The following is a 16241-nucleotide window of genomic DNA, read 5'->3' as shown; positions in this document are numbered from 1 at the left end:
TGTAAGCTTAGTGTCCCTTGTTTAAAGTTAGGTAAAATTAATTTTCAATTATTAAACATAGTTTAGATGTATACTTAAATTAATTTCAGTCAAAAAAATTATATTAAAACGTATATACAGTATGAAATATTAATTCTAAGTATAAATTTAAAAAGTCCTTAAACTAAAGACTAGTCACTGTAATGATGATAGGTTGCTGTCACGTATTGTCTTCACTGATATACGAACGAAATACAAAACACTCCAACAAGGGATGTTGCGGAATCAGCTTTGGATTTGCCTTTTACTAGAAACGTACTTCAAAGTCCACCATAGTCAATTTGCTAAAAAACCTGTGGTCCAAAAATGCACATATGATTTTTTTTGCGTCGCATTAACTACCTGAATCAGTGGTTTGTCATTGTTATCACATGGTACTGAGAATAGAAAGATTCATTGCCAAAAATACAGCCCATTTTAAACAGTAGTGGACGTCAATATCACATCCTTCACATAGAGGTCTTTTTTGTATTTCCCTTTGTTTTCAGATACCAGAAATTGTGTAGAAAAAGAAGTTTAGAACAAAAGTGAAATTGAAATTGTGCTCGAGAGTTTCTCAATTTGGTAATTGGACAAAACTTTGAACTAGCTCCTTAGAGCAGCAAACTATTATTATTTTGTTACAAAAAGTAGTCCATTTTTTGCACATATATGAGTACCATATTTTACAAGGGACCTATTACTCCAAAATTCTTGAACAATCAAAACTGAAATTGGCAAACCGAACTCGAGCTCTGATATGGATAGGCGTAACAAATAACCTGCATGTGCACTCAACTTGATACATGACAACTTGACCAGGGGTTGTTGAATTGTACATTATGTGATGACTGTAGGCTTCTCTCTCCCTGTGAAGTCTTTTAGCTTTGACACGGATAATGCCAAATCTGTACAATAGTAAGAGCAATTAATAGCATAGAAAATAAGCAAGTCAGTTTGTGTTACTATATTTTGTCTTGTAAAATGAAAATAACCTATTAGTGGTTTTAAGGCAATTTGAGCATCAACGTTGTGTTTAGAGACATCTGGTTGAAACTGTTCAATGTACACTCTAACAGTTGCCCCTGCTGAACCAGTTCCCTGTAAAAGGAAACATAGCAATCACTTAATTTTATGCGTAGTTTCCAATGTGGAATTGACTTCTTTGAAAGAAGCAAGGTGGTCAAACAATCAGATGCCACGTACCGATAAACGATATATAATTCTTGAACCGTCAGTAAAAACAAATCGAACACCTTGTTTTGATATCACACTGCCATCTACCTGCACATTTAAATTATATCAGAACCAAACAATTGCAAGGAAAATGGGAGTTATGACCACATGATCTTGAATTACAAAACAAAAAATGAACATGACAAAAATGTAGATGATGTAAGAACTTACAGGATCAGTGTATGTAAAATCATCTGCAAACTGGAGGACATAACTTCCTGTAAAAGAATACTTTCCTCAGTTTAAATACACTAAGGAGAGGATCATCAACATTGAAAGAAAGTGCTTGTAGCAACTTACCATACTTATCACCAGGCTTGCTCTTAGATACACTCTCTCGTAGGTATTGTATCATCTTATTGGCACCTTCAGATTCACATTCCTATATAAGGACATAGATTTGTCAAAAGAAGACGTTGCACTTAACCTCGTTGGTAGTATTAAGAAATTCTAAACTAAAACTGAAGTGCCCAGAACATGATACAAAAAAAACTTCAATTGCAGCAACAATGCCTACCTCATAGTCATATCTAGAAAAGAAATTTCGTCCATAAGTTGCCCAGTGCTCCTTCACAACATCTGATACAGAGATCAATTTCTCCCCTGATTTCTTGTCCTTGTTGCGATGTGCAATAATAGAAAGCCAAGCTAATACAGCCCTATAATTGGAAACCACATATATAAGATGGACAATTAAAGTAGGACAAAAATTAAATATATTTCCTTAAATGCTTGTGGAGCTGTTTCTCGATAAATATATAACATGCATTAGTTTTTAGTCATCTCTTTTTTCTTTTGGTTGTCCAAGTTAGGTCTTAAAACATAATACAGATTTTAAATTTTCATTGGGCAACAGCACCACAAATATCTAGGGAATCTTATTCAAGTTTTCTACTAGACATTAATATGAGACTTTGATTTTGCTGATGTCAACATCTTTCAGAATTCTAATACTTTCAAGATACATCCGAAGCAGCTGCCCTAAAAAATAGAATTGATGAATAAACTATTTTAAATTTACAAAAACATATGGAATATCTACCAGATGCCATCTTTCTCACGAATGTGGTCAGAACCTGTTCCAAAACTCTCTTCCCCACAAATGGACAAATTCCCAGCATCCATAAGGTTTCCAAAAAATTTCCAACCGGTGGGGACCTGAAACCAAGCTCCATCTTTTGTTATTTCAGAACTACATCTAGAAATATATGAAACCTACTACATTTAGAATGTTTTAAGAAAGAAATTGTAGAAAATAAAACATGCCTCAAAGAAAGGGAGGTTCAACTTTTTTGCAACCCGATCCAGAGCACCACTTGTTGGCATTGATCGAGCAAGACCCTGCATTTAAAATACAGAATAGTGGAATTTCTATTTTACAATGATGAATACCTAACAACAACACGTGCATAAAATTTCTACCTTAACACTGTTCTTGAAGTATGGAATCGCTTCTCTTGCATTGGCCGCAATAACTGCTACAGAGTCTGAAGGAGTAACAAAGAAACTGCTTCCTAAAATCATATTTCTATCACCATCCCCTGAAAAAAGATTCAAATACATAAACATCACTGAATAAACACACATAAAGGCAGACAAAACCTCGTCAGCACTTGAACTATAAATACAACATAAATGTTCAATTTTAATTGTTGGTTTGGGAAACAAAAGCTGGAAAGAAAGAAAGTGGAAGAAAAAGGTTGAAATAAATGTAGAGACGATAGACTCATCAAGACATTGCTTATTCTCATTCATTCCATTTATTTTTCCCAAACAAAGGCTGGATTTAGGTAGTAATATCACTTTTCCATTGTTTTGGCTTTTTTTAGAGCACTCTAATTGTCATTTACATTCACCAAATAGTAAGACCTAGCAGAAGCTATGTTCAACTTATTTTTGGGTACTAATAAGTTACTTGTATCATTTGATTTATTTTTTTATCATGAATACTACAGAACCTAACTTTAACAAATATTTTTCCAACTCTATGTTAACTAAGCTGATCATATATCAACTTCACATTGATATGGAGAGGACTTAAATCAATGTTAACAAAAAATTAAGATTGGACTTTCCACACTACAATCTACAATGATTGAATAATCAAGAACCTAACATTAACAAATATTTTTCCAATCCTAAACTGATAACACAAGGGCTGAACAAATTCAACCGGATTATGTCATCAAAGGAAAGATCTTATTTGGATGCATTGCTACAAATTTCAGATGAATTATGCAGTAATTTATTATCTTTTAGATTGTGTGATGCAATCAAAGCCTTGGTAGTGATGCAACAAACCACAGGCATGAAAAGGGTATTGGGATGACATCAATTTTGATTCTCAAGCCTAACAAGACACAGTGAAAAATGCCAAAATGAATCAAAGCAATTAATGTAACATCTACAAGCAATGCCCATCAACAAACCAGTGTAAGAGGCAAGAAATATTTGACTGGAATATCTGCAAACAAACAATAAATAATTACAAGATTAAAATATATTGTCCATTGATCAACAATCAGTCTTATAACATCAAGGTACTAAATACATACAGTTGGATGCGAATCAATGTTGGTAAACTAAGCATCAGCTCAATCGATATAATTTTATAAAAAAGGAAACTCAACCTTAACCCCACAAGTGGAGAGACTATTTCTAGAATTTGAACTCATGATCTCCAAGTGGGCAACAACCATACTATTGAACCAAGCATGGCCAGTCCAAACATAAGGCAAATGAAGTCTTTTCTTGAGGCCCAAAAAATTATGGATAAACAAAATACATTATTAGTTGCTCAGTTTTTACTTAAAAAATAGAATAATATTAATTATCATACAGGCAATATTAAGAGTAAATATTTTCCTCCTAAACAAATAAGTCCATCATCTTACTATGACACTTCTATCTCTCTATAATCCTAATTCATATACATATATTTTATTATTTAATATTGTAAACATTACAAAAGACTAAAGCCACCAAATGTTGACTGTTACAAATGTTATTTACATTTAATGAATATATTGTTCTTGGAATATTTTCAACAATTCCTGATATTTTAACACAAATAAGTTTTCTAAACTAAAATTAATAAATATTAATAGTGTCTTAACAAAAATTAAATAAATTGAATTTATTATCAATTCAAAGAAATATTAAAGGAATAACACAAGAAAAAAAAATGGAAGTGATAGAAATAAGAATGCCAAGCTAAATGAATGGTCATGCGAGAAAGGATAGAATAAAAAATGATCATATAAATGAATACTAAAGTAGCACATGTGAAAAAAATGATTAAAAACAGTCCAAGGTAGTTTGAATTGTGAACACGTACAAAGAAAATCTTAAAAGCACTAGTGAGAAAAGTGGACGGCATGACTTTTAAGTCAATGCATCATGTGATTTATATAATTGATATCATCTGGTGGAATAAAACTTGGTTGTTGTTGTTGTCAAAATAAATATTAAATGAAATTATTCCAATAATTTAGTAAGTAATTTGGCATCCTAAAAAGGCTAAATGGAAAGTTCAAATGAAAAATAACTCAATGAATATAATTATATATATATTAAGAAAATAATGACGAAAGTCTTAAACCAAAAAGCTGGCTGCTGCATTGATCTCATACCATCACTAGCAGCTCCAAAATCAGGTCCATTTTCAGCATACATAATGTTGACAAGATCCTTGGCATATCTGTTCAGCAAACATTACCATCAAAAAACAGTTTCTTATGGATAAAAGCAGCATGTTAATAAGTAAAGCAGTAAACTCACGTTAGATTAGGATCAGGATGACCATGTCCAAAATCTTCCAAAGGGATTCCATTTGAAATTGAATCCTACATTGCATAATTAGCATCCAATATGAATAACTTCATATAAATTTGTATCTACACCCTAAGAGTTTAAAGGGGGAAGACCATACCAGACTAGCACCGAGTTTATCAACAAAGATGGGTTTAGCATAAGCACCAGTAACTGCATGCATGGCATCAAATATAAACCTAAAAAAGATAAAATACAATAAATTTCAAGACTGTGATTCTCATAGATTCTAAACATTAACAAACCCTGACCTTGAGTGTCAAGATAGCTCAATTCTGTTCAGAAAAATAATAAACTATAAATGCATAATTGAAAAAACTACCTTACTATTGTTAATGTAGCACCAATAAATTTCTAGAGGACTAGAAAAGGATATACAACAGGTCAAGCAACATGCACTGTGAGTAAGGACAGAATAATCAACCTCTTCTTTTACTGATAAGGTGGACTAAAAAAGAAGAAAAAAACTAGAATATGAATAATATCAAGGGAAAAAATCATTTGAGATTCTTTTCACCAATCCATATTTAAATACAATTTTTCTAGACTTCTTAATTCTTAAGAGATAATGTTGAAGAAGCAGAGAGAACTAAATATTTTGTCAAATAGGGATCTCAAAATATAATTGTAAAGAGAGTAGTATATTTCAGGAAAAAAAAATCATTTTGGTGAATGTCACTATAAACTGTCAAAAGACCACATAGTACTAAGTAGGCCTGTAGTACAAAGTAAACCTCTAAACAAAAGGCTATATTTTCTACATTGATTTTTCCCTCTAAACTAGGACACTACAGAGAGATCAACATCCAAAGTAATATTCAACCCCATATAGCTCAACATTCGCAATATTATGAGAACATGAAGACTGTACCTAAAATCTGGCCGTGAAAGAAGACTTTTGATTAGCTGAAAATCAAATACTGTCTGCACTAAATACAATAAATTAATTAATTAAAAAGAAGTAAAATTCACAACATTGAGATTCAGTTCACATGAATTATTCTAATAGCATATAATGATGGCAACAATTTATTTTCACCTCCAATAGCTCTAGATAGTCAGAGACTGGGTCTATTACTTCCACACTGAAGCTTCCAAACTTTGTAATCCCAACATTTGATAAGTCAACATCAGGAATGTCAGCTATTTTTATCTCTGATATCTGCATCAGACAAAACATATAACCCCAATATCTTAAATGAACTTTATCACTGATAACTAATCAGAACAGACTAGGTCATACTCCTCTGGGAGATAGTATTCGCAATAATGTTATTTCCAGCTCATTTTTTCACACCTAATTTAAGTTGTATTTTCTCTCCTAAAAGTAAAAAAGGATAGCCCATTTAGTGGCTCATTAGAGCAATTTTTCATATAAACAAAAAAGTCTCAATTCTCAACATTGTAACACTTGAAAAAGGAAAAAACGAAATATATAACCTCCTACAAGACAAGAAAAACATTTTAAAGAAATAAAAGGCATACTTGAACAGTGGGACACTTACTGATAGGGTGTTTCCATAAATCTTGTCAGTGATGGATTCTGGAGCAGGTTGTCCACTGCTGTAATTAAACTGGAACAGCATAGGCATTTATTAGAAACGCCAACTAACAGTTTTGCACATAGCATAAAGTCTTAGACATTGACCACAAACATGTTACAGAAAAAAAATCTTTTGATTAAGCTGTAAATGTATGAAATGCAAAATAACCAAATCACTTAGGGCAATATCCACAAAAAATAAAACCCTCTGAATTTGGCTTTTCAGAGTATTGACCGATGTCCTCACTGAAGTTAAAGAAACAGTAACTTAAGGAACACCAACAATAAGCTTTACTCAATGCACAATTGATCCATGACCATTTAACAGATGAGAACTCGAAAAGATAAAATCACCTTAATACCCCAATCATATTCAGGTCCACCAGGATTATGGCTTGCACTCATAATAAATCCACCATTTGCCTGTTAAATTTAAGGAAATGAAAAGAAAAGACCAAGTGAGCTGAAAAGGTGATGCCATCCCTACATTACAAAATACTTTAGGAGAAAAAGAAGTTTAACTGGCTTGCCTTTCTCTTCCTTATTACAGCAGAAACAGCTGGTGTTGACAGTACACCCTCCCTGCATTAGAGAAGAAAAAGTAGCTTCAAATTCTATTAAGAGAACTGTAATGTCTAGGCAGAAGTGATTATGCATTGAACAATAGCTCATGCCCAACAGAGATGTTTTGGCCTAATGATGTCATTCACTAGTAGCTCTCAATTTACATGTTATCTCCCATTTGTTACAGCAATATTAATTGGAAATATCAACTGATTAAGGTATTTACTTTCCAACCAGAATTTTTCCAACACCATTTCCAGCAGCAATTTCTATTATTATCTGCAATGCATGAAAACAGCAGTAAAAATCAGAGAGTAATTCTCTTAATACAAAATTTAAATCTGATTGATATAGTGACACGTTCAAAAAATTTGACCTGTGCAGCTTCCCGATTAAAGTATCGACCATCGCCTCCCAATACCAACAAACCATTCTTGTAATCCTCTGGAGGCAGCGAATTAAACAGTGCCTACAGATGTATAGAATTTTCACTCGCATGCCAAGCAAAATGCATAAATCATGCAATGATTGTTTGGAATTCTACAAACCTGGATCCAATTTGCGAGGTAATTTTCTTGCATAAACACTTTCACCTACAAAAAAGTATGCATATAATTATTTTCCCACCCAACATTGAAATTTTATTCTACTTCATGTTCAAGTGTAAATATACTATCAATCATAACTTTACCTCTCTCCATACCACATCAACACTAACAGAATCCATAGACTATGATTTTTTTGATCAAGCATAATTTGATGAAGGAGAGACAGGGAATAATAGAGAGTTCAAAGAAGGGGCTAAACTAATTGATCACTTTGATCCATTTCAAACATGAAACTCCAAACAAAGTTATTATAAACAGAAATTGAGCCACGAGGCATGAATTCATTGCTTTCAAGGTAACTCAGAGACCCACCCCGCCTGTGAACTAACGGAACAGAACAATATACCTTCTTTCGAAGCCCACTGGTACCAGTCTTTTGTCCTTCAACGGGTTTGGTTGGAATTGAGTTAATCTTTTAGCAAAACAATAATTACGAAAAAGGTCAGATTTAGAAGCAGAGAGCACAAAAGGAAATAGAAGAAAACAATGGGTGAAGAAAGAGAACCTTAATGCCTTCAGGTTCAGCAATGGTTGTGGAAGGGGATGAGGATGATGAGGTGGCTCTTATAGTAGGACCATAGTGGATTCTTGAAGGAAGCTTTTGAACCTTCAAGGAAGAAGGACATGGAAGAAACGAAGAAGGTTGAATTGAAGGTGGGACAATCGAGTTTTGGGGTTTAAAGGCAGAGAGAATGAAGTTGTCAAGCCTAGAGGAGAAAGCCATTGATGGGTATGGAATGATGTGGTGATGTTCTCAGAAATGTTGTACCTTGAAGAAGAAGAAGAAGAAGAAGAAGAAGAAGACACTGATGTTGTGTGTGTGATGAACTGTGACTCTTTCTCTCTCACTGAAATGTGATAGGAACACAGCAAGTGTAGGAACACATAGGTGCCACATGTAACTAGGGACACTTATCTTTGAGATTCAACAATAAATCATGTGAATGTGATTGTGAAGTGCTTTTTCACTCTTCCCATAATTTTTGCGCAGAAATTTAGTGCACTTCGTAGGTTTGGTTGCAAAGGTACGGTTGAGAATTAAGATCTCTTCTTGATTCTCGCAATATGAACATAATTTGAAAGATTTGTATGGCTGTCTCCTTACTTCTAAGATTTGTGAATATCAGTTGCGAAAAACTGAGGTTAATAATTTTTTTTAATTCAAAATGTTACATTAATTACTTTGTTGGCTTTTTTATAAATAAAATAAAATAAAAAAAATTTCATGGTGTTTGGAGAAAATTACAACATGAAAAGTTTTCAATATCCTCACCAAAAATTGTAAACAGTGTCTTTTTTCACTTTAAAAAATTAATTTTTAAAAATTGCAATTTTTTTTTATTTTTTAAAAAATATCATTAATGAGTTTTGACTTTCTATTATTTCTCATATTTTAATAAAAAATATCACTGACAATTTTTTAAACTTCATAATTTTTATTTACTCTTGCTTGCACAAAATATTACTAATTTTTGAATTTATATTTTTATCTTTTTTAAAAGTACCATATTTTAGTATATATAAATTTTTAATCTCTATATAAAAAATAACTTTATTCATATATAAATTAAGAAATTTAGTTTTTGAAAATAATTTACTTTCTATAATTTTGATTTATCACTTTTTCTTGAAGCAATTTTAAGATTTTTTTTAATTAAATTGCATTACTTCTATTAAATTAAATATTTATTTTTTATTTATAATTAAAAAATGATATCTTGATACATCAAATTGACATCTTTCTCTTATATAATTAATAAATATTAATTAATCTTAATTTAAATATAATTTTAAATTTTTTATGTACCATATCCATAGAGATAGTGTGTCTTGATTTTAATATTTCATTTTCATATTTTTTTAACATTAAGTCTTGTTTATTCTTATTTAATATAATAAAAAATTTCAAAAAAAATAATAACAACAATTATTCTTATTTTTCTATTTATAGATTTTATTTAAATTTAAAAATACATGCACCACTTAAAAAACACCTTTTTCTAAACTGTGTATGTTTCGTAAGAAACTGTTCGATTCTAATTAGAAACATCGGTATGATGAGATAAATCCTTCTAGTGAACCTTTTTCATTCACAAATTTTAAATTCAAAACCTTGATTAAAGGGAATTAAATATATATTACTTTAAATTAATCATTTTAAAAATTGCTCAATTTGTTTAAAAATGAAAATCATTTGAGAAGCTACTAGAAGTAACTTTTTAAAAATAATCATTTGGAATAAATGCAAGAAAAAGTAGTAAAAATTTTGAAAAGAATTATAATTCATGTTTATATATGTTCCTTGAGATATACTTAATATCTTTTATAATAATTTTAAGGCACCTAAACCATGTTAATTGTTCTTCTCCCAAACAAGGTCACAGAGATATCGATATTTAATATTTAGCATTTTATGATAACATTGATGTCAGTCATCGGATATATAGATTTTGTACCGAAAAAAAAAAAACGGAAATATAGAATTGTGGAAAGACTTGAACAAGGCCATTTTTATCACCTCCCCAATAAATAATTAATACATGAAACAAAACATAAAATTAACACGTGTAAAATCTGCCAGACTTTTCATCCTTCGCTAGGTAACTAGATCACTAGAAGTGCCTTTCTCAGGCAGAGTGAAGGACTACTACATTTATAGTTGATTTTTTCTTAAAAATATGATTCCAGTCACATTGCCAGCATTCTATCCAATCCGTGTGACCTTCCTCCTATTGTTTACCCGAAACTAAAGAAGGCAAATATACAAATTAGCACCCTGAATTCTCTTGTCTAACTATATCATTCCCTCAGAAAATAGATTGAGACAAAAACGATCACCTGAAAATCTGGATCAGGTTATAGGAGTTCATTCCATTTCACCTAGGCTCACAGTTCATTACTGCAGAGTTGAAGAAACATTAGCCCAAAGTCACAGCTTCTGCTCAAGATATTGTAGAATTTGAGTCTGTTGCTGCTTTCTCTAGTTCATTGTTCAAAATATTTAAAATATCATTTGGTGGGCATTTGTCTGCAGGGTTCTCTGCAGACGTTTGGCAGAAGCATTCAGGCCAAGAATTAGTATAGAAAAATTCTGGAGAAACACGCTTATGAGGTTCACCGAAGTTTGTTTTGAGCATGACTTTCCTAATAGCTTCCTCAAAACCAGCCACCCGCCCATTCTCCCTATCGATGAAGATTGGGGCAAGAGCTTTTCTATCAGGTCTAATAGTAGTCCGGAAGCCATAATAAAGGCGATGTCCAAGGAGGTTGTTGGCAAAGTTGCTTGGGCCATCATAAGTTGGCATGAAAATGTCAGAAAGAAGACACACCAAGTAATCCACAGCAGAACCTGCCAATCCCCGAGTGTTCTCAACAAGCTCTTCAGAGTGTTCCACAGAAGAATGATTCTCAAGTCGAGGGAACAAACTTCGAAATGGCTTCATAAATCGATCCCCGCCAAACAATTCACCAGCTGCAAGATAAATCCTGGTAGAATTGTCAAAACCCAATGCACGCAAAATAAGACCAACCTGCAATGAGAAACACATAAATGTACATCCAATTGAAACATTGGTATCAAATCATAATCTTTAACAAATTAGAAATTTGTTATCACTGGCATTCGTATAAAGGTTATCTCTGAGAAACAATTAAACGACGATCAAAGCAAAACTAATTTTTACCTCCTCAGGAGTCAACGGGCATTTTCCAATTGCCCTTCTTTCATTATAGACAAGTCTTTTAGGTGCAAAATGTTCTTCACGATACTTCTTCAAAATCTTTTGCTCCTCAGGTGTAAATATATCAAAGCACCTACAGTCATATTCATATTCAAATTTATAAAAAGACACATTCCATTATGTTTGTGGGGAGGGGGGGAATTGATTATATTTATCTACCAAAAAAACAAAAGTTCATTTACATAAGGTCTTTTCCTTTGCATTACATCATATCATACACATCCATCTAGTTCTTATGCACAAGAATAGTATTTAGAACATCTATTTTCCCTTGTTCTCCTTCCCTAACCAAATCCCTACAATTGCAACACATTCTAATGCAAAAACTATCGAACACTCAATAACAGGAAGATATTCATGGTGCATAGCTAAGAATTTAATGAACTACCAATTTATTATGTAGTGCAATAAAAGTGACCACAGGAAGAGAATTCAGTTTCTTGAACTAAATGCACCACACATCAATAAATAGGACAGAATTTAAACTTTGCAGCCAAAGTTTGTTTAAAACACATTCCAACCCATTAGATCACTCATATGCAAAAACCAAGAAGATAAAAATTACAATTTATTTAAATACCATACAGCTGGAGCATGGATTAAAAATGAAAGAAACTAAGCTATTCAACGCGTTTTTAAGAAATCAGCACAATTTATGAGGCTGCAAGTGTAAATCTAAAGCTATGGTGCTAGAATTCCTAGAAAATTGCTGCACTGTATAATCAACCACGGCTCATTAATTCAGAACTATCCTAAAAGAAATAAAGCACTAACATGGCAAATATGTATATAACTATTCATATATCATGTGTACATACATATCTGGTTGCTGACAATGATGACAAGGAAAATCTCAGAGATTTGATCTATAATTTAATTTCTGACAAAGTTTTGGCAAAAACATCTGTTGCTTTAAATCAAAGAAAAGCATGCATTTAACTTTGAATTTGTAGGACATATAACAACAATTGCTTAACATATATTTATCCCATTTAATGTCAAAAGACATGCAAACATAATTGTCCAATAAAACCCAGATAACTTACCCAGCAAAAGCCAGCATATCCATCTCAAACCGAAGATGTATGGACATGAAGGGACCTTGTGCACGAAGCTTATCAACTATTGATTGACTTAGCTTCATGATATGTGGCTTGAATCTTAAAGCATGATAGTTAACTCTACACCTCAACCTTTGGTATTCAGGATTGTCAATTTCTTCAGCTAAACGATGTGAAAAGGGTGTAAGATAGATGGCACCATGTTCCTTCATTTTCTTCAGAGCATCAGTAGTATACCAACTTATAGGGGCATCTCTAGGAGGCCGAAGCTGTGTAAAAATAAGATTTGAACATATAGTCCAGGAAATTGAAATAATTTCAAACAACTTATTGATGACCAAATTAGTATAGTCCACCTGAAATGCCTTTATTTTCTTCTTTTTTGCATTTTTCTGATTTTCTGGAATGCTTTCAACAATCTTCACATCATACCTAAGCGTCTTGATGAAATGCTCAACATCATAGATACCATGGAAACCACTGCAAAGTAATAAAAAAAAGGTTTCAGTGCAATGTGACACTGGTTCATCACAAAATTAAGAATCAACTATCGATACTATTCCAAAAAGGGACTCCCAATTTGGTATCTTTCCTACTTTTCCAATAAGTCCAACTTTTATTTCAACTAGTGCATGTTCGGGGAAGCTTCTTTCAGGAGAATAATCACTTTTTTTTCAAATGTTTTCCCAAGAAGCTGCAAAAAAATAAAATAAACTCAACCAAACATGCACTAAAACCAAACGAGGAGGAAATAATTGTCATTACAAATTAGCTAGAGAGGCCCCACCACTTAACTGACTCCTAGTTGTAAGGAACTTAACAAAAAATATGGCAGTTTAAAGCTAGTATTTAGAATTTAAAAGAGAAACATGGCAAGCCACAACATTGAATTTTTTTTCTTCTCTTTCCACGTGTATTGCAGGTGACTCTTCCCTCAAATCTGAATAAGATTCTAACTAAATAAACCCAAACAATTGAACTGAATATATTCTGAAGTTTAAAGGAACCATGCTGTACATGAATTTTGGATGCTAAAATAGATTAAACTTGCTTCTGTGCATCTATCAGGGGAGTTTAAAGAGATTTAATAAGCATCCAAGTTAATAATCCATCTGATAAATGAGCAAGCATCTAATGCAGGTTATTAGAAAAGTACAGGATAGTAAAACCTTAGCTAAGAGCATGAAAAGGTATATAATTAAGCAACACAGAAAAGAGATAAGACCAAAGGCAGCCACCCCCATCAATTTGTTTCTCAGAAAAATGCACTCATGTAGTTCTTTTCGTGAGATGAGGAAAAAGGAAGTTCCTTTAGGGTGTGTTTGGGAGTTAGATTTTGGAGGAAAAGAGTTGGGAGGGCAAAATTTTTATTTCTTATTAACATTCACTAATTTCATAATTTTTTTAAATAAAAGTCATAAAATAATAGATTAGTATAAATTAAATGTGTTAATGTTTTATTTACTTTTATAAACATTATACAACTCTTTAAATTTAAAAATAAAATATTTGCCCTCCCCTCCAAAACTCAACTCTCAGGTTAGTAAAGTGGTAATTGTTCTCACTAGTGGTTATCCACATTTTCTGTTTCAAAAAAAAAAGGAGTCCCCTGCCGTCAAATATATAAGAACTAAACAAGAACCCATCTTTCAGATTTATTTGGGAAATCAACCTATTATCGATTGTGTCTCCCAGGAAAATAGTAAAAACACCAACGATAATAGTAGTAATCGAGGTTTTGTTAATGGATGCCCTTAGGAGACAAGTTTAAAAGAATAAACAACCCTTATGTTAGTAAAGCATTTTATTCCCTAGGCAAATTAAACACAAATTTGATAAATCAATGCACAAGACACAAATTAATACCAAATTCAAGGTTTTATACTAAGTGCATATACCAAAATACACAAAACAAAAGTGCTTTTAATTTATAAAGAGTCATGCTAACCAAGGTCTTTAAAACACTAGTTAAGGAATTAATAAATAAATTAAAAATTACTTTGAGAGTACATTGGAAATCTCAGAGAGAGTGAACTGTTATTCTTACAAAATTATAATACAGGCAAGTTACCTGTCGTCATGCCAAAAGGAATTTGCATCCAACTCAGGTAGCACTAGCGTAGCATTCATGATTCGTGCAGCAAGAACAGCATTGGAGATCTACAGCATTTGAAATTCAAATGTATCAACATATACAGCATGCAACACCATACAAATAGGAAACCCCATCCTAACAACACTAGATTCACGAAGCTTCGTCAGCGGACACAATGCAAATACTTCGCAGCTTGAGTGAATGCACTAAAGCCAACAAAATACAAAATATAAACCCCTCAACTCATTAACGTCTACTACAGTAAATAGTGAGAGGAAAAGATACTAACCGCACTGCGTTGCTGATTCAGCCCACCATTACATCGAACGCGCAAATAGCCATTGCTCTCATTAGGAGGAGCTGAGACAAAACATCCAACATAGCATCAGAAAGTTCTAGAACATTACATTTGAATGAAAAATATGGCATCGGAAACAGTCTGTAACTACAAGAATAGATAGATACGGGGCCAATGAGTTCTCGGAGCAGACGATGGCCTCCAACCACCAGAATCAGCGTTGCTCCAAAGTTCTTCCAAACGGATCTGTTTAACAACGAACGTAAATCGAATAACTCATCGCTGAATTACATGAAATATGTGTAGATTTCATTTCGCAAAAAAAAAAATGCATAACCATTCTGAAATCTGTACTGAAATTTCTTCGATTCGCCGAAATTACATTCAGCGAGCAAAGAATGTGGACTGAACAATTTGCACGAACCTCGGAGCGATAATTGGATTGAACGTTTGAAGTTCCTGTTGACGAGAAGAACAAGGAGAGCGTGCAGATCAAGAGCACTGCAGCAGCAATCGACAACTTCAAGATCATTCCTTTGAATCCTGATCCTCCGCTATGCCTCCCATGCTGCCTGTGAAAACCAGCTCTGCAAACAGAAAAACGTCGACGTTTAAAATTCGAAATCAATATCAACCTCTAATCGTTATGTAAACCGTACCTCCTCATGGTTAAGATGCAATAGCTCTGTAATTCTACGGATCCAGCGCTTCAAGTTTACGCTTCAGTGCGGCAGTAAGGATTGGAATAATGGTTGCGGTTGAGAGCAAGAAAAACGAACGCCTTGCCGGAGATGGAGGTTGCCGGTAGAGACGTGGTGGTGAACGGTGGGGGAAGAAAGAAGGTAAATCCGAATCCCCGTTAACAAGATAATTGGAGAAAATGGCTTGGACCAAGAGAACTGGGCCACGTTATGGGCTTCTAGGTGGGTTTAGAGAACGGACAATGATTAAAATAAACCGTTGCGTGAAAAGGTTTGGGCTTCAACTAACTCGTCAGGGCAAGGATTTAAGATTGAAGAGTAGAACTTTACCAACAAAGAATACCAAATCTTTATCTGCCTCTTTATATATGCCTCATTCTCTGTTTTAGTAATAAAAATATTAAATCTCGATGAGGAAAATTAATAGTTAAGAAAAATATGTTATTACTGAAAAGAGTACTGTGACACTTTTAAACTGAAAAACAGCGGGAAAAAAAAAACGTAAAAATGAGCGGGTAAAGTCAATTCATGATTAATTGTGTTAGA

General features: G+C 33.0%; 2 protein-coding genes across 2 annotated transcripts; both read right to left on the bottom strand.

Annotated features, from left to right (window-relative positions):
* Positions 1-475: 475 nt before the first annotated feature.
* LOC113871030 (phosphoglucomutase, chloroplastic) lies at positions 476-8858 on the bottom strand. Its single transcript, XM_027507712.1, has 22 exons — positions 8306-8858; positions 8147-8212; positions 7741-7785; positions 7569-7661; positions 7419-7471; positions 7159-7210; positions 6983-7051; positions 6591-6659; positions 6125-6247; positions 5957-6009; positions 5186-5264; positions 5035-5099; positions 4887-4954; positions 2677-2795; positions 2521-2595; positions 2297-2412; positions 1772-1913; positions 1555-1636; positions 1426-1472; positions 1225-1302; positions 1014-1119; positions 476-926 (listed from the first exon to the last, which is right to left on the bottom strand). Exons 1-22 carry the CDS (start codon positions 8522-8524, stop codon positions 859-861), a joined length of 1887 nt encoding a protein of 628 aa, XP_027363513.1. The 5' UTR covers positions 8525-8858; the 3' UTR covers positions 476-858.
* Positions 8859-10662: 1804 nt separating this feature from the next.
* Positions 10663-15892, bottom strand: LOC113871031 (O-fucosyltransferase 1). Its single transcript, XM_027507713.1, has 9 exons — positions 15654-15892; positions 15419-15581; positions 15162-15240; positions 14986-15056; positions 14673-14761; positions 12958-13081; positions 12587-12870; positions 11484-11613; positions 10663-11330 (listed from the first exon to the last, which is right to left on the bottom strand). Exons 1-9 carry the CDS (start codon positions 15659-15661, stop codon positions 10743-10745), a joined length of 1536 nt encoding a protein of 511 aa, XP_027363514.1. The 5' UTR covers positions 15662-15892; the 3' UTR covers positions 10663-10742.
* Positions 15893-16241: the final 349 nt, after the last annotated feature.

The sequence above is a fragment of the Abrus precatorius genome, unplaced genomic scaffold, assembly GCF_003935025.1.
Source record: "Abrus precatorius isolate BTA unplaced genomic scaffold, Abrus_2018 Scaffold7, whole genome shotgun sequence".
Taxonomy (NCBI): domain Eukaryota; kingdom Viridiplantae; phylum Streptophyta; class Magnoliopsida; order Fabales; family Fabaceae; genus Abrus; species Abrus precatorius.
This window is presented reverse-complemented; position numbering and strand designations above follow the sequence as displayed.